At 39.6% G+C, this 27,965-nt stretch overlaps 1 protein-coding gene across 1 annotated transcript in view; it reads right to left on the bottom strand.

The window, feature by feature from the left end:
• Window positions 1–21,297, bottom strand: part of LOC114643571 (C-type lectin domain family 4 member D-like) — a 34,667-nt gene extending 13,370 nt beyond the window's left edge. Inside the window, exons 1-2 of the mRNA XM_051927615.1 lie at window positions 21,085–21,297; window positions 15,637–15,744 (exon numbers count right to left, since the gene is read on the bottom strand). Coding sequence (XP_051783575.1) covers window positions 15,637–15,744; window positions 21,085–21,184 — 208 coding nt within the window. The 5' untranslated portion in view covers window positions 21,185–21,297. The remainder of the gene's footprint in view (window positions 1–15,636; window positions 15,745–21,084) is intronic.
• Between the last annotated feature and the right edge of the window lie 6,668 nt (window positions 21,298–27,965).

Genomic DNA, 27,965 nt, shown 5'->3' with positions numbered 1-27,965 from the left:
GCTATATCTAATCTATGCTTTTAATCCTTATAATTATAACTTCCAACGTAACGATAGACTGCATGGCAATAACTTATGGGAAAACTGGAAATTAAGGTTAAAGCTGTTTCACTTCCAGTTAAGACTACAAAATGACATTAAAAATTCTGAATCAATGTCTCCATGATGGGACAGTTAACTTTGTGAGCTGGAATGTTAAAGGCCTGAATCACGAATTAAAGAGAAAGAAAGTATTCTCTCAAAATAGTATTTTTGCAGGAGACCCATTTATTAAGCAAAGATCAGCTCCGGCTACAAAAAGACTGGACTGGTCAAATGTTCCATTCCAGCTTTACAAAGAATACTGGAGGGATGGGAATTCTTATACATAGAAAACTCTCATTTGTAGCATCAGATGTAGTATCTGATCCTGAAAGGAGATATGTGATTGTCATGGGCAACTTATTTAACTGTAAAGTGATTTTAATAAATGTTTATGCACCCAATGTTGATGATATGAAATTCATGCAAAATGTGATTGCATCTATTCCCAATGTGAACACTCATAAAATTATAATGGCTGGGGACTTTGTGTTTTTAATCCACTTTCAGATAGGTCTCCTGTCACAGGGGGGATGACATCTAACACTGCAAAGACAATTACACAGTTTTTAACTGACCACAACTTATCAGACCCCTGGAGGTTTCTAAACCCAAACTCAAGAGCATATTCCTTCTACTCACCAGTGCATCATTGCTACTCAAGAATTGATTATTTCTTTATAGACTAGGGGGCCCCTCCCCCTGCTCGCTTCGCTCGCCAACCCCTGTGTTTGGTTAATCCATCCATCCATCCATTATCCAACCCGCTATATCCTAACTACAGGGTCACGGGGGTCTGCTGGAGCCAATCCCAGCCAACACAGGGCGCAAGGCAGGAAATAAACCCCGGGCAGGGCGCCAGCCCACCACAGGGCGCACACACACACACACACCAAGCACACACTAGGGACAATTTAGAATCGCCAATCCACCCAACCTGGAAACCTTCCCTTTTATCATTGCAGATCAATTTAAATACCTAGGGGTAAATATCACAAGTAAACATAAATCTCTTTATCAACAAAATTTCGCCATCTGTATGGAAAAAATTAAGCAAGACTTGCATAGCTGGTCAACCCTCCATCTCACACTAGCTGGAAGAATTAATGTTGTTAAGATGAATGTCCTTCCTAAGCTTCTCTTTTTATTTCAAAACATTCCAATATACATCAATAAATCATCCTTTAAGCAATTAGATTCAACTATAACCTCATTTATTTAGAACCTAAAACATCCATGTACCCAAAGAGCGACTCTACAAAGACCTAAGACAGAAGGTGGAATGGCTCTACCTAACTTTCAGTTTTACTAACTGGGCAGCAAACATTCAAGCTATAAAAACCTGGACACAAATAGATGAACATACACAGGCTTGGTCAGCAACAGAAATAAAATCCTGCAGTACTTCTCTAAATTCCCTGCTTTGTGCCCCAATAAATTCAAATTATTGCCACTATACTAATAACCAAATTGTGCTTCACTCACTCAGAATATGGAACCAATGTAGAAAGCATTTTAAGATGGAGAATCCTTTATCTGTGGCACCTCTGCATGATAACCACCTTTTTCAACCCTCGCAAACATGCAGTTTTTAATATCGGGAAAACATTTGGGATTAAATTGCTTAGAGATCTTTATATAGACAACATCTTTGCATCCTATGAACAATTACATTCCAAATTTAATTTTCCAGCAACACATTTCTTTCACTATCTTCAAATTAGAAACTTTGGCAAACAGAAACCTACCCGATTCTCCACATCTCTTGCCTTCCTCTAAGCTGGAAAAAATATTTCTCAGTCTCGAGGACTCAGACAGCATTTCTGCAATATATAAAAATATTTTACAGTCCCTTCCTTTCAAAGATCCAGGAGGACAATGGGAAAAGGATCTCTCACTCAACTTATCAGAAAAGGAGTGTTAGGTAGCAATGCAGAGAATTCATTCGAGCTCCATATTCATAAAGCATACAATTATTCAGCTCAAAATTATATATCAAGCACATCTGTCTCACACACACAATAGTAACCACAGAACAAGAGAGAAGTGTGTACATTGTAACAGGTACACATGTCATAAATGTACATGTGTGTGAACTATTAACATTTGAATCTGATGATTTCATATAGCGTGGAACTGACCTCTCTGTACTATTCTTTAATCTGCATGTCCTGGAGTACAGAAGAAACACCCCATGCACCCAAAAGTGGACACTAGAAAGATCAAAAAAAAAAAAACGTGGTCACTGATTACAACTGCAAGAAGGCGTGTGAATGAATATGAATAATATAAATAATGCTGCATCAGTGCCATAATGTTTTCCGAAATGCACTATATAGGTCATAAAATGAGTTATTCCAAATATCATATATACCTATGTCTCTGGTCCATGATGTCAAAGCTGCACTGAAAAAAACATACAGTGCATACTAATTCAGTGTGAGCAGGAACACTCAATAAAACTGAATAAAAAACAATTCAAGTGACAGTGAGACATGAAGAAGGCAGATTCACCAGTGTTTGTGTGTCAGCTGTTATCCCTCCAGATCAGATAAAAAGTAACAGCGTCAGATCTGGGTCGAGTGGTGGGTGTTGTATCGTGATCGTGACTGAGAGAATAAAAGTGAAAAAAAAAAAGTAATATAAATTTACACCAGCTGTTACAGACACAAATCAAATGTATGTTTTAATTGTATAATATTAACAATAAGAGCAGCTCACTACTCAAAATGGTAAGTTTGCTGGGGAGCCAGTTTTGACGTCACAACTTCCAGATTATAAGTCAGCGGATTTTACTGCTACACCACGGAACCTGCCGTATGGTACTTGCACCTTTTGTGAACATGTTTATTTAATATTTGGCTATCAGCCTTTACATATTATACAGTTCATGTCTACATTTTGTTATTTATTACTAAAATATGAAAAACGTTTCTGTTTTAACGATGTGTTTACATAGATTGTTGTAGACACAAAACACACATCAAATTATTTCCCCTTAAAATTCTTGGTAGCTTGGAGAGCTTCTTGCCCGTTCTGAAGCGATGGGGGGGGGGGGGGGGGAATGGTATATCAGGCTGCTTGTTGCTTGGGCTTATCAACACATTTAGAAGACAAAAGACGCTGATTGACAGGTGCGAAGGGATTTAAGGTGGGGCAGATTTACGAGTTTTTTTATTGGCTCTGGTAATTCTAGTGTTAAGGGCCTAGCTCAGGGGCCCATAAGAGTAGAGTCACCTAAGGCATTTGTGAGATTCAAACTGGCAAACCTTCCGATTGCCAGCACAGATCCCTAGCCGCAGAGCCACCATTCCATCACTGGGTTAACCTTTAAAATAGTGGAGCACAAGAGCTAGGAGTTTTTAGACGTAATCATTCACTGTTTTTTAACTCAGTTACTTAAAGCACCAAAACAGGGGGAAGCCTGTCTAGATTTAGTATTTTGTAATAATCAGTATAGAACTGAGAGTTCAGATGTGACTGAACTATTAGATTTAAGTGATCATATTATTATACAATTCTCAGTGTTTTGGAAGAGTGCAGATGCAAAGACTAAAAAGTTTAACTTTGGTATGGCAAATGTTGAGCAATTGTGGCAAAATCTAAGAAGGATGGATTGGAGTAACTTTTTATGTATGGAGACAGTTGAGAGCAGTGGAACCGGTTTAAAAACATTTTACATATAATACAGGACAGGTACATAACTAAATTTGGAATTAGTAAGAAATAATAAAAAAAAAACCTCTCCAGTGGGATAATAAAGAGTTGAAAAAGGAGCTGCAAAGGAAAAAGACAGCCATATAAGGTGCATAAGACTAATAACTCCAATGTGAATTGTAGAGTGTATGAGAACATGTGGGCAACTATTAAGATGCTTATTAAGTGGGCTAAAAGAACCCAGCCACAGGGGATGCACAAACCAGTGTGTTTTTGGTGCCGATATTTTAGAATAAAGGCGATGTGCAGGACTGTAGTAACTACAGGGGGATAAAATTGATGAGCCACAGCATGAAGTTATGGAAAAGAGTAGTGGAAGCTAGGTTAAGAAGTGAGGTGATGATTACTGAGCAGACGTATGGCGTAATGACAGGAAAGAGCACCACAGATGCAATGTTTGCTCTGAGAGTGTTGATAGAGAAGTATAGTGATCGACAGAAGGATTTGCATTGAGTCTTTGTGGACCTGGAGAAAGCATATGACAGAGTGCCTAGAGAGGAGTTGTGGTATTGTATGAGGAAGTTGGAAGTGGCAGAAAAGTATGTAAGAGTTATACAGGATATGTACGAGGGAAGCGTGACAGTGGTGAGGTCTGTGGTAGGAGCCCTTTCTTATTTGCAATGGTGATGGACAGGTTGACAGATGAGATTAGACAGGAGTCCCTGTTGAGTATGATGTTTGCTGATGACATTGTGATCTGTAGTGGTAGTAGGGAGCAGGTTGAGGAGACCCTGGAGAGGTGGAGATATGCTCTACAGAAGAGAGGAATGAAGGTCAGTAGGAACAAGACAGAATACATGTGTGTAAATGAGAGGGAGGTCAGTGGGAATGGTGAGGATGTAGGGAGTAGAGTTGGCGAAGGTGGATGAGTTTAAATATTTGGGATCAACAGTACAGAATAATGGGGATTGTGAAAGAGAGGTGAAAAAGAGAGTCCAGGCAGGGTGGATTGGGTGGAGAAGAGTGACAGGAGTAATTTGTGACAGACGGGTATCAGCAAGATTAACAGGGTAGGTCTACAGGGACAGTAGTGAGACCAGCTATGTTATATGGGTTGGAGACGGTGGCACTGACCAGAAAGCAGGAGACAGAACTGGAGGTAGCAGAGTTAAAGATGTTAAGATTTGCATTGGGTGTGACAAGGATGGACAGGATTAGAAATGAGTACATCAGAGGGTTAGCTCAGGTTGGATGGTTGGGAGACAAAGTCAGAGAGACGAGATTGCGTTGGTTTGGTCATGTGCAGAGGAGAGATGTGGAGTATATTGGGAGAAGGATGCTAAGGATAGAGCTGCCAGGGAAGAGGAAAAGAAGAAGGCCTAAGAAGAGGTTTATGGATATGGAGAGAGAGGACATGCAGGTGATGGGTGTAGCAGAACAAGATGCAGAAGACAGAAGGATATGGAGGAAGATGATCCGCTGTGGTAACCCCTAATGGGAGCAGCCAAAAAAAGAAGAAGAAGAAGATTAGGTGTGCTAAAAGGCAGTTAGAAAAGGAATATAGCAGTTAAGGTGAATGATGACTCAAAGAAATTTCTTTCAGTATTTTAGTAGTAAAAGAACAGTCAGGAATAGTAAAGTAGAATAAAAAAATAGAGACAGTAAAATAGCTGATGCACTAATCTCACATTTTTCTCAGGTCTTCACATGTGATTAGGGAATCCATTCCTGGACGGGTTTATCCATTGCCGGGAATTCGGGTATCCCGCATGTCATTCCCGGGAATCCGGGCTCCCGGGAATGACACAGTACACAGGCATCTCACATGTGAGCAGTTTTAGAATGAGCGACACTTATTTTTAATAAAACTACAGCAATGTGTTGACACCAATAAAAGACTAACCCTAACTACAAGCAGTTCATGCTGTCATATAAGTACATGTATCTAGTTAGTTGCAGTAATAAGAGCGTAGAAAGCACAACGTGTTGAGCGTGCAGTCGTCCAGGCGAGAGCGCACCTTCATGCAGAGTACGCCAGCCACTGAGAAAGCACGCTCTGCCTCCACTGAAGTAGGTGGCACAGTCATCAGATACTGATACACTTGTTCTAAACAACGCCCGTGCTTGCTGTTCCTCTGAAACACCGCCACTTCAGCTTTTACTGATGCATCCAGTTTTTTGTCATCATTCTGTGATGGCAAGTTTCTTGGCACAGATAATGCGGATGCAACAGACTGACGCATTGCAGTTTCAAGTTGCTGTTCAAAGCTGTCAACAGCACAGACGTCAATGAACTCTGCCGCATCTCAGCATTCGTGAGCTGCAGAGTGCAGACACCTCCCAGTCTACTGTGCTCAGTCTTAGTGGGAGTCGGGAGACTGACTGCTGCTGGTCTGTTGTTGACTGAATTAATGAGCAACACACTACAGTAATCCCTCGCTATATCGCGCTTCGCCTTTCGCGGCTTCACTCCATCGCGGATTTTATATGTAAGCATATTTAAATATATATCGCGGATTTTTCGCTGCTTCGCGGGTTTCTGCGGACAATGGGTCTTTTAATTTCTGGTACATGCTTCCTCAGTTGGTTTGCCCAGTTGATTTCATACAAGGGACGCTATTTGGCAGATGGCTGAGAAGCTACCCAGCTTACTTTTCTCTCTCTCTCTCTTGTGCTGCCTTTCTCTGATCCTGACGTAGGGGGATTGAGTAGGGGGGCTGTTCGCACACCTAGACGATACGGACGCTCGACTAAAAATGCTGAAAGATTATGTTCACATTGCTATCTTTTGTGCAGCTGCTTCCTGAAACGACATTCTGCACAGTGCTTCGCATACTTAAAAGCTCGAAGGGCACGTATTGATTTTTCACTGTTTTGTTTTTCTCTGGCTCTCTCTCTCTCTCTCCCTGCTCCTGACAGAGGGGGTGTGAGCTGCCGCCTTCAACAGCTTTGTGCCGCGGTGCTTTGCATACTTAAAAGGCAAACAGCCCTATTGATTTGTTTGCTTTCCTCTGTCTTTCTGATAGACTCTGCTCCTGACGCGCACTCCTTTGAAGAGGAAAATATGTTTGCATTCTTTTAATTGTGAGACGGAACTGTCATCTCTGTCTTGTCATGGAGCACAGTTTAAACTTTTGAAAAAGAGACAAATGTTTGTTTGCAGTGTTTGAATAACGTTTCTGTCTCTCTACAATCTCCTGTGTATCTGCGCAAATCTGTGACCCAAGCATGACAATATAAAAATAACCATATAAACATATGGTTTCTACTTCGCGGATTTTCTTATTTCGCGGGTGGCTCTGGAACGCAACCCCCACGATGGAGGAGGGATTACTGTACACCGTGGGCCAAAAAAACCGTGCCACTTAATTATTTTCAACTATAACTCTGTTATTTCTTGATCGATTTTTACACTTTTACACGCTATATATGTGAGCTTGGCCGTTCCTGTTCAGCCGGGAATTCCAGCAGTTTCATTTCCGGGAATGCAGAAATGGGAAACGTCCAGGATTCCCTACATGTAATTAAGTGGATAATATCCCAGCGGTAAAAGGGACAACTAACAAGGTACTAACTGATTTGAAATTTGTAGAGGGAAGAAATACTGCTTAGATTAAATAGGCTGAACTCAATCAAATCACCAGGGGCCTCATGTATAAACGGTGTGTCCGCACAAAAATGTTGCGTACGCCCGTTTCCATGCTCACATCGCAATGAATAAAAACTAAACTTGGCGTAAGTCCATGCACATTTTCACGCTACCTCAATCCTTGGCGTATGCAAGTTTTCCGCTCGGTTTTGCAAACTGGCGGCACCCAGCGTCAAAGCAGTGCTTTTGTTCCAGTGTGGTTTCCCTTTCTTTTTAAGATCCACATACCTAACAAAGCTTTATCAAATAGATTGAAATTAACCGCACATTGTTTATTAGTTTAAGGCATCTGATTGTAATTAACATGTAACAATATAATGGTCCACAGAATGGCCAAACTATTCGAAATACCATAGCTGCTTTAGCGTTGTCACTCTCAAGTATTTATCCCACTGTATCTGAGTGTGGAATCACAGCTCTAGAGCAGCTGATCGGAAAGAGAATTATCAGTATACAGCATCAAGCACACGCTGCCTCAGCCATGTGCACTGTCTATTGAAATTCTCCCATATGGCAAATGCTTCAGAGCCTTTCCTGTAGGGATATTGCAGTTCAGAAACAATTTCATCCCAAGAACTATAAACACACTCAACCAGTCTATCAAGTGCTCCTGGTAGAACTGTTTGTACTTATAAGTACAATTACCTCACTGTACCTTGCACTACAGTTATAATATTGCACAACCTGAGCCACTTTATAAAGCTTATACAGTATTTACATATGATGACAATATCATTTTAAGATGAAATGCAGCAAAATATGTTTATTACATTATACAGATAAAATGTTAACATTATTTAAATAATCTATATTGTTTATAATTAAACATGTGAGGATACAATGGACAGCGGTAGCAACGATCTAGCGCCCCTTTCAGGGATTGTTCCTGCATCGCTCTGTATGCTTGCTGGGACTTGTGTGACCCCGGATGGATAGATGGATAGAATAATTAAACATGTACTACTAAGATATTTCAATATTCACTTAAATGTTTTGAAGAATCGGCGTTCTCAGCTTACAGATGGTTTTACATCTATTATAGAGCTGATTGTGTGGCGATTGGGTATTTGGAGAAAGAAAAGGAAGGACAGGAATTGGGGGTTGAAAGAGACAGTACTGCTGCAATAAATTATTTCATCGAAGATAGCACACAGCGCAGCAAGTATCTTGCGTGAGGCAGGAACAATATCAGTACGGGACGCCAGCTCATCACTATCACTGTGCCACTGTGTTCACATGTTTAATAACATGCTTTAATCCCTATCATTATGAAAATTATATCAAGTATACAGTACATGTCAGTATTTAAATTATTCAGAGAGCTGTAATATCACATATGTAATGGATGTAAGAGAAATGTAAGAGAAAGCTCATTTAAGAAGCATGCAGTGATTCACACACATAGAGCACATAGAACAACATATACAAAACAAAGCATTTAATGTGGTACTTTAGTTACGATGGGATTTGAGAAACTTGTAAATTAAACGATTTTAAGATGAAGTTTATGATTTTCTACTTTAATGACAAAATAAACTACGTGATTAAAGTAGAAATTTCGAGATTAAAGTTGACATTTCAAGCTTTTTTTCCCACTGTGTGCCTATTTTTATTTCTTTTCTCTGTACCCTAATAAGCATTCATATAACTCTCAGATGATGGGCTGCAACTCGCCTTTTCACTGCGACTTTGATATCTGACAACTTCTTTTTTATTCCAGGCACTGTGCGACTTTATGAACTTGAACTTTCAAGTTTCACCAACACTCTATATCACTCGATCAACTTTCTTTTGTTGTTTATACCACCGTTTAAACCAACAAATAGTATGTTTTTCCTTGGTTTTCACTGAAATTCTCCTATTTTCCCCCCCATGCTTTTGCCATTGCCTTTTCACAGAATGTTGAGCTTAAGGGCTATTTATATTGATTTGCATATTCAAAGAGGCGTAATTCTGGGAGGAGTTGGGGAGTGGCATACAGGCGCGTGCACGTGCGTCACTTTTCATGCTGACCAGGATTTAGGGAGCGGAAGAATGTGGAAGCTGGTGTACGCACAGATTTATGTATCTGGATTTTTTCGTGCATATGCACATTTCCGCTTTTGTCTGTACCCCATGTTTTAGTGTGAATTCTATGCACGGTGTTATGCATGAGGCCCCAGGGCCACATAATATTTACCCTCTAAACCTCTAAAGAGGTTAGCAAGTACATATATAAATCCTTGACACATATACTTTTAGGAAGTCATTGCGTACTGTGGTAAATGGGGTAGGACTGGAAAATGACAAATATTATCCCGTTATATAAAAACATTGACTGGTCAGATTCAAGCAACTACTGTACAGTATATACCAGTAAGCTTAAAATGCATCACAGGGAAATTATTGGAAGGAAGTATTAAGGACAAGACTGAGCCACACATGGAGAGAACAGAAGTTGTATTGATCAGTCAGCTTGGGTTCAGAAGTTGGAGGTCATCTTTTACTAACATGCTGAAATTCTATAGCAACAAAAGGATATGATCAAAGTGGAGCATATGATATTATTTATCTTCACTTTCAGAAAGCACTTCATAAGGTGCCACATGAGAGGCTGTTTAGTTGAATTATTACAGATGGACTTGAACAGCATACATGCTTGGGCAGATTTGTGGCAGATGAAATTTAATGTAAGTAAATTAAATTATTACACGTAGGAAGTAAAACTGTTAGGTTTTAATACAGAATACATGGTCTCAAAATAAAAATAGACCTTGAAAAGGATTCAGGAGTCATAGTGGACTGTCACTATCGACTGCCAGATAGTGTTCAGAAAACATTAGGAAGTGTTAGCAGAACTTAATCTTAATGCTTAAGCTTTACAACGCACTGGTATGGCCTCATCTTCAGTATTTTGTGTAGTTTTGGTCTCCAGGCTACAAAAAGGACATGGCAGCACTAGAAGAAGCCTAGAAGAGAGTGACTAGGCTTACTTCAGGGCTACAGGGAATGAGTTATAAGGAAAGATTAAATGAGCTGAACCTTTTCAGTTTAAGCAAAAGAAGATTAAGAGGGGACATGATTGAAGTGTTTAAAATTATGAAAGGATCTAGTATAGTGGATTGAGACTGCTACTTTAAAATGAGTTCATCAAGAATATGGGGTCAACTTTGGAAACTTGCTAAGTGTAAATTTCACACAAACTTTAGGAAGTTTTTCTTAACACAGAGAACCATAAATAAACGCTTTTTTGTGCTGGATGGCCTGTTCTCGTCTAGATTGCTCTAATATTCTAATGAGTGATTCATACTTGAACTGCTGGTTAGTGTGGCTCTCAATCAGCTCCCCATACTGGGTCTCTAAAACAATGTTTTCTCTGCAGGACAGCACTGTTTTCACCAAAGGTCTTCTGCATCTGCTCTGTCGGAAGTTGTATTTTGTAAGATCAGGAAATTAGACTTGCATCAGCCTTTGAAAGGGAGAACTGCTTTCAGCTGATAAGAACAGAGCCTGAGAACACAGCTGACAAATGTCTACCCCACTTTAAATGCTAAGTCATCCAATTTTATGTCTTCCACATTTCCCTGGAAGTAGTTTCAGAATGTGTTTAAGATGTGAAATATGTTCATAATCATGTTTGATAGTAAATAGATGCTAATGTTATGATGAATCTTTTGGGATTATTTTCAGGGGAGTATGCTACTGTTGTAATATTCTCCAAAAGCAACTTTAAAAATGTTAATATTAATGAAGCAGGCACCATGCATTTTCTCAAGGGTTATGCAAACGTTTATGACACACAGATTTTACTTGGCTTTCATCCTCTTTATATTTGCTTACATCAAATTAAGTGGTGTTAAGACTTTTGAGGTTTATGAGGGCCACATTTTGTTCCATTAGATGAGGTCTGATCTGTTACATTAAGTTAGATTCTCATGGCATTTGAATGTACAGTAGAAATAAATGTAATCCAGTCTTCCAGAATGCCTATGTGTATTGTGCATTTATAGTCTTCTTTATTCTACCATTTTTTATAACTTTATTCCATGTTAATGTATTTTATTTTGCATTTGCCTTTAATAAATGATTAGTTATTGCCAGGTTTGCATGATTATTTGCCTGTTAACATTAAAATAAATACAGGAACATTACACACTCCAGAACTAAGCTTCTGAGGTTCACAGTGTGAAAACATTTAAATTTGGTATATTCATATTTGGTATTTATTAATAATTAGACTTTGGATTATATTTAATATATTAAGTTAGCTACCTAGCCACTGAAAAAATGAAGTGTAGCATTTGTGATTACATGTGAAACATGTGAGGTTACATATGAAAAGTAACTGCTGTTTTACACCTACACTCTTTAGTCTCACTTCTTTGTTAACACTAGAATCCCTGAAGCCTACGAAAAAACTCATAATCTTGGCCCACCTTAAATCCCTTCACACCTCTCCATCAGCATCTTTTGTTTTGTAAATGTGTTGATCAGCACAAGCAGCAAGCAGCCTGCTGTCCCATCCCCAACCTCTTGTTGGAGTTGAACTAGGGCAAAAAGTTCTCTCAGGTCAAGCCAAGGCTCCTTTTCTGCATGTGAGGTTCCTGGAGTTGTAGAGGGTAAATAATACAGTACAGATAGTCCCCAGGTTACAGACATCCGACCTACGACATACGAACGGGGCTGCAGCTGCGATGCATGCGCCTCAGTAACTGCCACTCCGTCATCTTCAGCCCGGGGACACTGCAAGAGGTGGCTGGACGGAGGCTGGAGGGGGTTGATTTCGCTGCTCGCGCAGTGTAGTGTCCATCGGGCGGCTCCAAGCGGCAAGCGGTTTCACTGTCCGCCCACCACACACAGCTGCCCCGTTTGATCTAGGTGGGTGGCTGGTAATGCTGCAAGTGATGACCCTGTTGTGGCTGAACGGAGGCCATTGAGGGTGAACGGGGAGGCGGGGGGTAGCATTGTAGTGTGCCTCGGATGGCTCTGTGTTGAATGGGAGCAGTTGTGCAACGGACACTGCAGGCAGCATACTGTAGTGGAGGTGACTGTGATGTGGGCTGGTGATGAACTGCCCCTCGCTGCCCCCATTCATTCTCAATAGCAAGCCTGCTTGTACTGTTATACACATAGCAGGAAGCTGTCTCTTGTCAGTACAGGGTGGTCCAGATCTAATTCTCCAGATCGTCTGGATGACTTTGATTTATGCGGGGACGATTCCAGTTCGGTGCGAAGACGATTCGTGTCGTCAGTGTCGTCAGTTCGCATACTTCTTGATGGTCTGGGATTTTTCGGGTGATTTTCTATGTAATAAACTGAATAAGTTATAGCGTAATGAAAATTGCATAATTACATCTGGACCACCCTATACATCAGACGTGTTGACGACTGGTGCCTAATCTGCTGTAATAGCGTGTACAGTGCTGTACAGAAGAGCTCATCTTAACCTTTTGTCTTCACTCTTCAAGAATATCTCTGAAACACAAATCTGATGCAAGTGCTGGTGCTACAGTAAAGAAGAGAAAAACCATCACCATTTTAAATAAAGTAGAAATAATAAAAAGGTCAGAAAGAGGTGAAACTCCATCATTCATTGGCAGAGCACTTGGTTACAGTCGGTCAACAATAACATTTATTAAAGTAATGTACCTGTTCTGACTTACATACAAATTCAACTTAAGTACAAACCTACAGTCCCTATCTCATGTGTAACCCGGGGACTGCCTGTATATCGTTATTTGCAATACATGCATTTCATGTGTGTTCCATGTCTACAAAGATCTGGGTAAGTGTAGGATGAAAGGAAATGTGAACCAAGAAATGCTGAACAAATACCTAAAGTAGAAACCTTTTTCCACTTTATACTAATAACTAGCAATATACCCGTGTTTTGCAGCGGCGAAGTAGTGTGCTAAAGAAGTTATGAAAAAGAAAAGGAAACATTGGATGCAAGGAATAAATATAGTCTCCCCTGAGCTAGTTCCAGTGAGGACAGTTGCCTCAATTAGGGTCTTGTGCAGAGATTTGATCTGAAGCCTGGTGCCGTTACAAAGTTTTGGAGGTTGTAAGTTTCATAGTAGCATAATTGGTGCACCGACCTTCAAAAGTAGAGTATGCGGAGGCATGTCCAGAGGATTAAGAGTGTGAAGAAACTAAATGAAAAGGCAGGAGTCACCAGCAGGAAGACGTGAAGCAAGGTGAACAATAACAGGCTTGAAGCGGTGATCTAAAGAAGAAGGGAGCCATGATCACGATGAACAACTGAGGAAAGTAAGGAAGCGAGTGAGGAGGCACATAAGCACAGGATGTCGTTAATGTATATAGGTAGGGAGCCAACCACGTGGTAGGTGCGCGGACAGCAGCAATGCGGAAAAAGGGAGGAGGAATGGGGGCGGTCCTTGTGCATCTCTGCCGTGAAATAAATCCTCTGTTAACGGAAATAAGGAATAAACCGCCAAAAGGAGAGGTCAGTTTCGAAAGTTCGTTACGGGGCACGGAGCGAAATGAAACATACTTAACGTTTGTAAGTACAGTGTAAAGGATGAGCATGGATACTTAATGTTTGTAAGTATGATGTAAAGGATGAGCATGGTAAATTTGGGCTTTCTACGTATATTGGAAGTCACAGAAGTAGTGAGGATGGGTTTCCCCTATCTATGTTTACAGTTTAGAGGGTACACCCGTTTCCCCCCCCCCCCCCATGGGTGTTGCAATAGGACATTAAATATACCTAACTTTTGTAAGTACACTGCAAAGAATGAGCATGCAGAATTTCAGATTCCCACCTATATGGAAAGTAGGAGAATTAGTGATGAGTTACTGATGGCTTTGCCTTTTATATATATATAGATGACGTGAACAACAACATTTATTTATATAGCACATTTTCATACAAACAATGAAGCTCAAAGTGCTTTGAAGTGTATAATGTGTGAAGACTTTAGTCCAAATATCAAATAAAAATGTAAACTTTTATTCAAGAATATAACCAAAGAAAAAAAACAATTGATTTAAATGTTGCTGTTAATGAGTTAGAAAGCCAAGCTCAAATGTCAATTGACAGGGAATTTATACATGTTCTTGAATGTTGCAGAGGTAGTGATAAGCAAACTCCGTGAAATTTTTTTTAGCAAAATCACTGAATTCTTCAGGAATTTTGCAGAACTTGTGAAATGTATTTTTGTCAATAAAAACAAAGGAGTATAATGGTGCCGTAGTGATCCTGAGGACTAGGGAATCATTTGTCAACTGTACTGGAATGGTTATTGTGGCCAAAAATGTGATCTTTACTGAGAAGCAGCAATGCTAACCACTGTGCCTCAAACAACAAAAGATGCAGATGGAATGATATCTACAAACAGAATACATCTAATGCCCACAAGCTTGCAATTGATAAATAAAATACAGATCTTTGCACTCACAGTGTTCCAATTTTGAGGTATACAATGGCTGTACCAGGAAGCAACAGTGTGGAACTGGCATGTTCCATTGTGTGAAGCAATGGCTCTGAGCAAACATGGAACATCTTTTTTGTTTCATATGTTGTATCTGTGTAGGTGTGTCACACTTTTTTCTTCCGTCAAGAAGAAACGCCTTGTAAATAGTAATAAATATTTTATTACTATCATTTCTCAGGGTCTCCTGTGTTTTCTAAAAAGTGAATGGGGAGGGCTTCTTTAGGGCTTGTTTTGATTTGTAGCTGTGGCACATGGCTAATTATACATGCACAGGGATCAGTGTTGTAGATCCAGTGATAGGACTCATAATATGGTCAGCTAAATACCCCTCAAATGAAAATACTGCAACTTGTTTTTTTTTTTTTTCCCATAAATGTATTGGGGTGGAAATTTGTCAGGAGTACTGATCAGGTTACTATATCACACATACATGGAGCAGATCGGCAATGATCTTACAGTACACATGTGAAACTTCTGCATATGGCTGCTACAGCTATGTGATGTTGTTGTGGCCTCACAAAACATCATGGGACTCTGAGAAAAAAAATGTTCATCTAAATTAGCCACATGGCAAAATTCCAAGAAAATATTCATTGAACAAGGTCAATGGCAGATACAGCATATTCAATACAAAAAACGCTTTGCCGAATTTTGCTGATCAATGCTAATGAGTACTTCTATAACCTGTCCTGTTCCTCTTTATCCATCTGACATATTTCACAACATTCATGTCACACTCAAACTCTGTATTTAAGAAGAGGCAGGTGTAAACTATTTGCACTCCAACAACCTTCTGTATAAAATAATACTTACGAGAAATAGTGAGTCCAATCATGACAACCAACTGTAAAATACCCAAGTACAGCAGCGCTTTGAACTGCCAGCCTTTGTTAAATGCATTAGCAAGAGGAGCTGGAGATACTGAAAGACAAAAAACACAGTGTGTGGAAACAACAGGGATATATCAGTAAAACACTACCCATCTACTGCAACATAAGTGCATTTGTAATTACAATTTGCCCTGTCTAGTTTTACCTGCTGATTTCTTCGTGTTTTTTTCTTTTTTAAGTATTTTTTTTAAATTTATTTAAAACATGTAGCATTCCATACAATCAAGTCAATCTTAACAAAACTAAATTCAATTCAATTTTTTTTCTGTCCTCTCAGCCATCTCACTTTGTCACCGCACTTATCCTTAGAGACTTATATCATGACATCATGTAGAAGGATGCTACTCTTGTACTTGATATTTATCTGTTTTTAACAGTGTTTAGATTCAGCTGTTTTTCTTTCTTTGTTACTTATTCTTTAATGTTAGTATTTTTTGCTTTTCTTTTCTTGTAACTTTCTCTTTGACATTTTGTAAAGCACTTTGAGCTACATTGGTTGTAATAAAATGTACTATAGAAATAAATGTTGTTGTTGATGACAAGAGAAAACAGGCAATAATGTCACACTGCTAGTGTAAAGTTAACATATCAATGTACATCCATCAATGTATTAAAGTGTCAGAATCAGGCATAAGGCTGAAATACACCCTAAATGCATAATGAGTCCAGCTCAGGGCATACTCACACCCAGGGTCAATTGAAAGACACACCTTTACATAAAATACAAACCTTTGTGCTCTGAAATAAAACCCACAAAGGCAGGAAAATACTGAGAATTTCCCACAGACAGCAAGTAAGCCAGGACATCAATTCAGTGCTCCATCATGACAATCAAGACAATCAAGCTCCATCAAGACAATCAAGATGACAATCAAGACAATCAAATGACAATCAAGCTCCATCATGACAATCAAAATCAAAACTTTCAAAATGCACAGTGATGATTACTGCATGTTTAAAATGACAATCTCCAAGAAATGTAATGTATCTCCTCTGATGTATGGTCTGATGTCAGGTCTGCATTCTGCTTCCTGAATTATCTGACCAGCTGCTTGGGTTTGTGTACATTAAGTGTGAGATTGTTGTACTAACACCACTGAGTCAGAAGGCAAATCCGGTCTTTATAAACTACCTCGTAATTGTTGATAATTAGGCTTACAATGACATTGCCATTAACAAATTTAATGATGAACTCATAGATAAACAAGGAAGCATACTAATCTATGAAAATATTGTATATCTCTTAATACCTCTGATAAATATACATGTTGCACTATCGATCAGTCTGGTGTAATTGTACTATTTGTTTGTAATTTAACATGTAATTGCATGTCAGGCCTTGGCAAAGGAAACAAGAAGATACCAAGGACAATGTAACATCCATCCATCCATCCATCCATTATCCAACCCGCTATATCCTAACTACAGGGTCACGGGGGTGTGCTGGAGCCAATCCCAGCCAACACAGGGCGCAAGGCAGGAACCAATCCCGGGCAGGGTGCCAGCCCACTGCAGGACACATACACACACACCAAGCACATACCAGGGACAATTGAGGATCGCCAAGACAATGTAACAGTGGGACTATATTCTAAATTAGTTAATCACATCTTATTTGCATGCTAACTTCTCAGAAATACAAAACTATTAACTATTAACTATTACTATTACCACTAACTATTAAGTATTTTGTAAAGGTCTAACAAACTCTGCTTCACTACCAATGTTAAAGGATTATCATCACTGTATACCTGCTAAACTGAACCAATATGACATTGTCATCTTCCACCAATATTGATGCCACAGTATTTGTCCCACATTAACCTGAAATTCTGAAATGGGTTCTTACTGCATGGACCACACATCTTAATGTATTAGCTGCTACCACAGAGAAATGTTTCAGAAATACCGCTGATGCTGAACTCATAAACCAAACACCAGTAGTTAACAAAAGATTTAATTAAAAAATATAAACACAACATAATGATGTCCTTTCAGCTTTCTACTCGTGATAAGGCAAGAACTAAAAACATTCAGTGCCCCCTTACACCTACTTACATTCTTATGTGTACCCACTAATAACATTTTTTATAGGGATTAATCATATGGTTTAAAATTTATGTGGCACACCTTTGTCCTTGTTGTGAGACAGATTATCCAAGACATGGCTACAAACAACCTAAATTTCATCTTACATCTTACATCTTGCCTGAAGAAGGGGCCTGAGTTGCCTCGAAAGCTTGCATATTGTAATCTTTTTAGTTAGCCAATAAAAGGTGTCATTTTGCTTGGCTTTTCACTACATTCATAATGGCTAACACGGTACAACACCCTAGTACAACTCTCCTGAAAGCAAGCAGTTGTTTATTTTTATGTTTATGCATAGATTTTGCATGTTTTTGTACATTTCAGTAAGGCTGCATATTTATAAGTTTGCTTAAAAAACACCAATCTGTCTTTACTGAAGAGTGTTTATGAAAGTAAATTGATTTAGTTTAAATTTTGGCCTTTAATTGTACAGGGTGGTCCAGATCTAATCATGCAACTGTTCGACTGACAACCATCTCCCCGCCATTTTGGAATGCAGGGCAGGTGCTTCCATCTATCGGCAACAAAAATAATTTTAAGTGAAATCTCTATGTGCAGGGCAGGTGCTGTGAATTCTCTATGTAATAAACTTAATAAGTTATAGCATAATGAAAATTGCATAATTAGATCTGGACCACCCTATAGAGGTCTCTTATACGGTATCCTTCAATAAGGGCGCGCACAAAAAGGCAAGCTTCAAAAGGGCGACCTCAATTGGGTGCGGCAAATAAAGGCGCGCGTAAATAAAGGCGAGCTTCAAAAGGGCGACCTCAATTGAGCGAATGTTTTAATATTCTTGCTTTTGCCTTTTTATACGTTCAATCATTGCCTTTATCTTATAAATTTTCTGTAGTAATTTTGTTGCGTTTGCCTTTATTCGCCACGCCCAATTGAGGTCGCACTTTTGAAGCTCGCCTTTTTGTGCACGCCCTTATTGAATAGAACCCTCTTATACAAAGGGAGCAAAAGTCAAGATGCTATTGAAAGGCACTTTACAACTCTTTCATATCCAATGCAATGATTGTGATTTCTCCTTTTTAAAATATAAAAAGTGCAATATATTATTAAATGATTTTATTTAACTTGACTCCTCTGTCTGTTTGTTTGTCTCGGTCAAATCTTGCAACTGATTTTAAACCCACTTTTGGCGAAGCAAATTTCTTCAAATTTTGCATACGTGTTCAGTATCGATGACAATACAATAATCCATCAAAACTGATGTAATTGCATAACAAATTTCGCTGTGATCAATGTTATGCGATTCCAATTATAGCACACACATCAATGACGGAGAGAGAATATAGTGAGATATAGGAGCATACAAGTGAGAGACATATCAGATTGCCCCCACTTGCCTCTTCCAGTGAGTGGAGTGGGTAAATATGCATGCCAGCTTTACTTGTTTACTCTTGCAAAGAAGTAGCCTTGATGATCACGCTGAGGAAGTATTGTCGTAATCTTGCCATTCTGTCGGCGATAATTTTTTTTCTCAGCAACCGAGCGCTATTCCCATAAGAGCCTGAACAGAAAAATAGAGACTAAAATATAATTCGTTTTAGTATTCAAATAATTCTGCAAAAAAGATATATTATGTAATACTTTTAAAGAAGCTTCTTGTTCATGAAAAATGATTAAAGAAAAATCATTTGCAAAATGCTCCAAGACTAAAAAGTAAAAAATAAAGTATATAAAAAAATATTTAAGTAAAATGATTTTATTTACGGCGGCACGGTGGCGCAGTGGGTAGCTCTGCTGCCTCGCAGTTGGGAGATCTGGGGACCCGGGTTCACTTCCCGGGTCCTCCCTGCGTGGAGTTTGCATGTTCTCCCCGTGTCTGCGTGGGTTTCCTCCGGGCACTCTGGTTTCCTCCCACAGTCCAAAGATATGCAGGTTAGGTGGATTGGCGATTCTAAATTGGCCCTAGTGTGTGCTTGGTGTGTGGATGTGTTTGTGTGTGTCCTGCGGTGGGTTGGCACCCTGCCCGGGATTGGTTCCCTGCCTTGTGCCCTGTGTTGGCTGGGATTGGCTCCGGCAGACCCCCGTGACCCTGTGTTCGGGTTCAGCGGGTTGGAGAATGGATGGATGGATGGATTTTATTTACAAGAGTTATAAATGCACTAAAAAGCAAAAAATAAATTTTTCTCTAACCATAATTTCCGTGGTTATATGTGACTAAATAAAATTGTGGGGCACACATAAATTAATTCTTTCAATTAATAGAAAAGCTGCTTTCATCATAAAATATAAAAAAACAACAACATTGTAATTCCCCACCATGCTAAACATCCATCCATCCATTTTCCAACCTGCTGAATCTGAACACAGGGTCACGGGGGTCTGCTGGAGCCAATCCCAGCTAACACAGGGCACAAGGCAGGAACCAATCCCGGGCAGGGTGCCAACCCACCGCAGGACACACACAAACACACCCACTAGGGCCAATTTTTAGAATCGCCAATCCACCTAACCTGCATGTCTTTGGACTGTGGGAGGAAACCCACGCAGACATGGGGAGAACATGCAAACTCCACGCAGGGAGGACCCGGGAAGCGAACGCAGGTCCCCAGGTTTCCCAACTGCGAGGCAGCAGCGCTACCCACTGCGCCACCCCCATGCTAAACAAGTTTCCAAAATTGTTTGAATCATTTAATTTATGTGAGCCCCATGATTTTATTTAGTCACACATAACCACGAAAATTGTGGTTAAAGATAAATGTATTTTTTGCTTTTTAGTGCATGTATAACTAAAGTAAATAAAGTAGTTTTACTTTAAAAAAAAAGTATATATTTTTTAATATTTAACAATGTTAAAAAGAGAAGTTCAATGTGGAAAGTAGACAAATTAGATATAATATTCTGTAAGCCAATATGCAATGAATTAGATGCAAGGTATATTTGTAAATAAATAAAGACAGCTGGCTTGCTTCAGAAGTAAAGCATGCAGTCACATCACAACACATACATCCGATGGAAAGCCTCTTTATTTCGAAAGGTTGAGTGACACCACAATACAGTGAAGCCACGAGTATCAAGAAGAGAATACAATGATCTCCTGGTCAGCTCAACTGTACCTGCCTTTGACAGAAAAACAGACATGATGGACAAGTGGAGAGCAGTGTAGAGGCACCCACAAGCCAGTATAAGGAGAAATAAACTTATGTCTGATTTCAGCGTTCATTAAACAAATAGGAATTCATTATGTTGGGTCCAGCAATCTTTTAACATTTTTTTATGTTCTTAAAAATATTTAAATCAAAATACATCTGAAGTGCTTAGCACCTACCTTCCAGGTGTCTGGCTTTTCTGCCCCTTGTTGGTTCTGCGGTGGTATAATTATCTTCGGTGGGCCTATCCAATGATGTGTACAGGCTGTCCATTTCCATGTCTGCTACTGGCTTCTAAGTGAGTGAATCTCTTTGTATTTACTAGCCTTCACTGGTGAGAAGAGAGAGACTGTGCTTTCTCACATCAGGGAGGCACCACCAGAACTGACTATACAAAGTCGGATGACAGTGTTACAATTCTTGGGCTGAATATGAAAGGGGAAGTATAGGATGCCGCAGCAAAGGATAAAAAAAAGTGTATTCTCTTCAGAGGGTGGCTGGCAATTTTCATTCTAGGCTACAATATTGAAGCCTACCTACTGTATAGTAAAGGTACTGACAAAGGAAGAGGTGAGAATTTTAAGAAAAAATAGTTGCTGCCATTGTTCTTCGATCACAAGACTTTCTGTTTTAATTTCATTTGTAAGCTTTCCTAATTACACACTTTAGCACACTTTGATAAATTAATGAGTCTGAGGATATTGAGTGTGGCACACTGAACTGTCTCTTGAAGCTATTGGATCTATTTGTTGTTGGTCAATGATGATTTAAACACAGTTATGAAAAAGCCATTCTTAAGCTCCATAGCAATCAGTAATCACTGCACACTGATCATCATAGTACGTCTTGTATATCCATCTATCCATTATCCAACCCTCTATATCCTAACTACAGGGTCACGGGGGTCTGCTGGAGCCAATCCCAGCCCACCTCAGGACACACACACACACCAAGCACACACTACGGACAATTTAGAATCGGCAATGCACCTAACCTGCATGTCTTTGGACTGTGGGAGGAAACCCATGCAGACACGGGGAGAACATGCAAATTCCACGCAGGGAAGACCCAGGAAGCAAACCCGGGTCTCCTAATTGCGAGGCAGCCGCGCTACCCACTGCGCCACCATGCCGCCCATCTTGTATATAGCAACATTTAATTGCTTTTATTTTAAAGGATCTATAAACATCCTCTGCCTCAATTGCCGTTCGAAAAACAGACTCAGGAGTGGAGCCCTGAGTCGGCCCTTCTTTGATCAGAATGAGGACCTTAACAAACTAAAATCCGAAAAACCTCAGGTCCAGACAAAATAAGTGGACATCTGTTTCTCTGTGCAGATCAGCTTTCTCCAATATTCCACTTCTTACTTGAAAGGGCTTTGGATTTAGGGCAAGTGCCCAGCTTATGGAAACAAGCAAATGTCATTCCATTAGTAAAAACTACACACCCCAAAGTGTTAAGTGATTTCAGACCAGTGGCCTTAACTTTTCATATGAAATAGTTTGGGAAATTAATTAAGAGGCAACTACTTAACAAAATCCAGGCCAATCTGGACCCACAAAGGTTAGCAAAGAGTGGGGAAGAGGATAAAGCAGCAAACCATCTCAATGTGCTGTTTGAGCACTTGAAAGGACCAAAAAAAAAAAGATTACTGTTTATAGATTTCTCGCACCTACAGTGTCCATTTCAGGGCATCTTCCTCCCTCCAACAAAACTCGATCCAGCCCTACTACCCCCACAAAGGCAGAATCCATCCTTTAACCAAGTATTCGTCCTCCCTGAGTGGAAAACTCTATAAGATCTCTGTCCTCTGACAAAACTGCATCTCCCATCCTACCTCTGATCTCTTACCTCCTCCCTCTCCCTCCACCATACGTTTTCCGTCTTCTGCCATCTGCTCTCTGTCTTCAGGCAAAACTTTTCCTCCACCCACTACCGTACCCCCCCCCCCCCCCCACCCCCAATCGCATCAATTTTGCTAAGGAAGTGATGCAAGATTCCAACTCCACCTTTGTTACAAGTTGATTCGCCTAATTATTTGTCAATTATTTTTCCCAGTATGAACTTACAGCATGACTCAAAAGTAGGAATGAAGGTAAATATTCACGAATGTCTTTGTGTGTATGCATACATATTAAAACATCCAGATGTGTGAATTTACAGGGTGATGTAAGCCTATCTTAGGCTTAAAAACTCACCTTTCATTTTGAAGGGCATAAACCACTTTGGATTCCACCCATTGAACACATAAAATTCCTTAGCAAAACTGCCACGTTTTTTTTGGTAGGGGGGAAACAGAGTTTTGCCTGATAGGCAATGAAGTGCGGAGGGCAGATGAAGGAAAACGGAAACTCTCTCCATTGCTGTGACCTCCAGAGTGGTTCCTATAACTGAGCCAACAAAAAATGAACGCATTTGCTTTCTGAATACTGAGCTACTCACTGTTGGACTTTCTGAATGTATTTTATATTGCACCCTACATTTAAATACCTGTCTGCAACTGAAGCGAATTATGCTGAGTTATGCAATATTTCAAACTGGGGATGAAACGTTTATACTTTTATCAAACAAATCACTATGACCAGATAATATTTATCCTTGAGTGCTTAAGGAGGTTAGCGAGTACATATATAAACTCTTGACATATATTTATATGTCTCATATTTACTACATTTTGGACACAAGTGAGGAAAACATCTCTAAGATACACCATGCTCTGGATGTGTCTGCCCATGACATCTTTCATTTACTATCAAAGTACAAAAATGAAAACTGAAACAAGAGAAACAGGCATATGAAAAACTGGAGTTAGAGCAGAGTCTCTATGCCCTAACTGAGTTGTGTTGGCATCCTCACACACAATGGATGAATCTGCCAATACAGTCACTAAGTCCATGACTTTTTGAGAGGCAAAAATTGATAACACAAAGCCTGCCAAAGTGTGTGCAAATAGAAGACTGTGGTTTAGCATTCAAAAGGTCTTAAAACATTTTTTATGAGGAAAACAAAGAATCACAGAAAAACAGAATTGTGCAAAGAAGGATCAACAAATATATTCAAAATGTGTAATGATTTTTTAGAATACTAGAAAATTACTACATTCTAACTGAGAACACTCCATTCAGCCCTATAAAGCTTGACAGAAAATGTCTTAATGTTTGTACGAAAGTTACCCTTGACTATTTAGTTTCCTCCTGGTTCTGGTACTCGCATTGTGTATTCCAACCTAACATTTTTCTTCCTATGAGTAAAGCTTTACATTTACTTACATTAAGTTTAATCTGTCACAAATCTGCCAAAGCCTGTATGCTGTCCAAGGCCCTCTATAATGATTCAATGGATTCAAGACTATCTGCCAACCCATCAAGCTTGGTATCACCTCTAAACTTAACCAGCTGGTTACTTATATTCCTATTCAAATCATTTATATTCATTAAAAATAGCAAAGGCCCCAGTACTGACCCCTGTGGAACACCACTCTTAAGATCAGCCAATTCTGATTTGGTTCATCGCACCATCACCCTCTGCTTCCTGTGTCTCAGCCAATTTTACACCCATCTACACACGACATCCTAAACTCCCACTTCTTTTAGGTTGATGCCCAACCTGTCATATGGTACCTTATGAAATGTTTTCTGAAAGTCAAGATAAATAATATCATATACTCCAATTTGATCATAACCTTTTGTTGTTTCCTCATAGAATTCCAGCATGTTGTTAAAACACGACTTCTCTCTTCTGAACCCATGCTGACTGTTCAATAAAACTCCTGTTCTTGTGATGTGTTGTTCAGCTTTCGTTAATTAACCTGAGATGCACATTAAGCTTACCAGCCTATAGTTGCCTGGATTTTCCAGATCTCCCCTTTTACATAATGAGATGCTATTTACCAGTTTCCAGCCCTGCAGAATTTCCCCAGTGTCACAGTAACTTCCTAAAAATATGTGTCAAGAGTTTATCCATCCATCCATCCATTTTCCAACCCGCTGAATCCGAACACAGGGTCACGGGGGTCTGCTGGAGCCAATCCCAGCCAACACAGGGCACAAGGCAGGAAACAATCCCGGGCAGGGTGCCAACCCACCGCAGGTCAAGAGTTTATGTATGTATTAACTAACCACCTTAAGCACTCAAGGATAAATTTTGTCTGGTCCTGGTGATTTGTTTGATTTCAGCCTATTTAATCTTAGCAGCATATCTCCCTTTACAATTTCACAATCATTCAGTATCCCATTAGATAGTCCCTTTTACTGCTAGAAGGTTATCCACTTCTCCACACCACCACCTCTTTGACTGTTCTTTTGCTAGTAAAATACTCACATAATCTCTTTGTTGTCTTTCGCCTTATGTTCTGTTGATTTTACTAGGGTGCAGGGAATTTCGTTCACTACACTGCTGCAAAAAATAGTGGAAGTATATTCTTGTTTTCTATCCCAAAAAACTTTAAAACCCCCAAAAAACTCTTTACGCGAGTTTTACAAAATTGGCAGCAAAACTAATTTTAGAGTCTGTATGTGATTTGCAACGTCCCTGTTTCGCTCATCAGCAGTAATGAACATCAACTAGGTTAAAATACAATATGAATCAAACTGGGAAATGGAAAGCAGGGCCCTTATTATAATTCTTGTATAAAGAACCAATGGACTATATTTTCGCAAAGTGGACAAACTAGGTGGCTACTCAATTCATGTTCTGGTTTAGTTCAGTGACAAAGGCAGTCACTACTTCACCGCTATCTACATGTTTTTTTGTTTTTTTTTATATAAATTTGAAAATCCCCGACATGTTAAAGAACTAGTAAATTCCTTTGAACATGCTGACTTGGGGTATGGCGATTACTGGAGGGAGAAAGAGAAGACTATAACTATAAAGACTGCAAGTATTTAAAGAACAGGTAAACAAGTAGTGAAGAAGATCCCATTTTACTTGCCAAAAAATATATAAATTAAAAAAATAAAAAAAGAATGCCTGTAACATTTATTAATAACCAAAGCTTAAAATGAATTTTCTAACTCCCAAGGATGTGTGTCCTCTTCAGCAAAGTCCACGTAGATATTTCATGTTTCTTACCTTTTGGTTTCTACATTTAAGAATAATCATATTTATGCAATTTTATGTGGTAAAGTTGTTTATCTTTTTTAACTTCGAAGTCATGGTTTAAAGGAAATTAGGTTAGGTAGCTCTTGATGTGACATTTAGATACAGTTTGTTTATGGTTAGAAAAGGATGTACCAACTGAGTCAGCTTTTTCCTCCTTTCCTTCTAATATCTCACAATGTTAGCTTAAGCTAAAAAATGGTCTCCTCTATTGGAGAAGTCTAGTTAAAAAATAGCTACTCCATATAAAAATGGGAATAGCTAGGGAAGAAGAAGACAATAAAGAAGCTAATATGTAGTATGTGTGATTTTATTATAACTGTTGTGTTGTGCTCTTCCAAATCACTTTGTAAAAATAAAATGCTCAGTCCAGTTAGGAGGCTCAACTCTTCCATTTAAGAAAGGCTCATTTTTAGTTGTCAGCATCTTCTTCTTCATCTTTTGGCTGCTCCCTTTAGGGGCTTCCATAGAGGATCATCTTTTTCCATACCTTTCTGTCCTGTGCATCTTGCTCTGTCACACCCACCACCTGCATGTACAGGGACTGTACTCAGCAACACAGGAGCGCCACAAGGGACTGTACTTTCTCCGGTCCTGTTCAGCCTATATACATCGGACTTCCAATACAACTCGGAGTCCTGCCATGTGCAAAAGTTCGCTGATGACACTGCTATCGTGGGCTGTATCAGGAATGGGCTGGAGGAGGAGTATATGGACCTAATCAATGACTTTGTTAAATGGTCCGACTCAAACCACCTACACCTGAACACCAGCAAAACCAAGGAGCTGGTGGTGGATTTTAGGAGGCCCAGACCCCTCATAGACCCAGTGATCATCAAAGGTGACTGTGTGCAGATGGTGCAGACCTATAAATATCTGGGAGTGCAGCTGGATGATAAATTAGACTGGACTGCCAATACTGATGCGCTGTGCAAGAAAGGACAAAGCCGGTTATACTTCCTTAGAAGGCTGGCTTCCTTCAACATCTGCAATAAGATGCTGCAGATGTTCTATCAAACAGTTGTGGCGAGCGCCCTCTTCTACGCAGTGGTGTGCTGGGGAGGCAGCATTAAGAGGAAAGACGCCTCACGCCTGGACAAACTGGTGAGGAAGGCAGGCTCTATTGTTGGCATGGAGCTGGACAGTTTAACATCTGTGGCAGAGCGAAGGGCGCTCAGCAGGCTCCTATCAATTATGGAGAATCCACTGCATCCACTAAATAATGTCATCTCCAGACAGAAGAGCAGCTTCAGCGACAGACTGCTGTCACTGTCCTGCTCCACAGACAGATTGAGGAGATCGTTCCTCCCCCAAATTATGCGACTCTTTAATTCCACCAGGGGGGGTAAACGTTAATATTTAACATTATACATAGTTATTGTCTGTTTTTTTCACCTGTATTATTATCATTTTTTTAATTTAATATTATTTATTGTATCAGTATGCTGCTGCTGAAGAATGTGAATTTCCCATTGGGATTAATAAAGTATCTATCTATCTATCTATCTATCTATCTATCTATCTATCTATCTATCTATCTATCTATCTATCTATCTATCTATCTATCTATCTATCTATCTATCTATCTATCTATCTATCTATCTATCTATCTATCTATCTATCTATCTATCTATCTATCTATGTCCTCTCTCACCACATCCATAAACCTTCTCTTAGGCAGCTCCATCCTTAGCATCCTTCTCCAAATATACCCAGCATCTCTCCTTTGCACATGTCCAAACCAACACAATCTCTCCTCTCAAGGCTTTGTCTCCAAAACAACCAACCTGAGCTGACTCTCTAATGTCCTTGTTTCTAATCCTGTCCATCCTCATCACACTCAATGCAAATCTTAACATCTTTAACTCAGCCACCTCCAGTTCTGTCTCCTGTTTTATGGTCAGTGCCACTGTCTCCAACCCGTATAACATAGCTGGTCATACTACCATCTTGTAGACCAGGG

The sequence above is a fragment of the Erpetoichthys calabaricus genome, chromosome 5 (assembly GCF_900747795.2).
Source record: "Erpetoichthys calabaricus chromosome 5, fErpCal1.3, whole genome shotgun sequence".
In the NCBI taxonomy this organism is placed as follows: Eukaryota; Metazoa; Chordata; class Cladistia; order Polypteriformes; family Polypteridae; genus Erpetoichthys; species Erpetoichthys calabaricus.
This window is presented reverse-complemented; position numbering and strand designations above follow the sequence as displayed.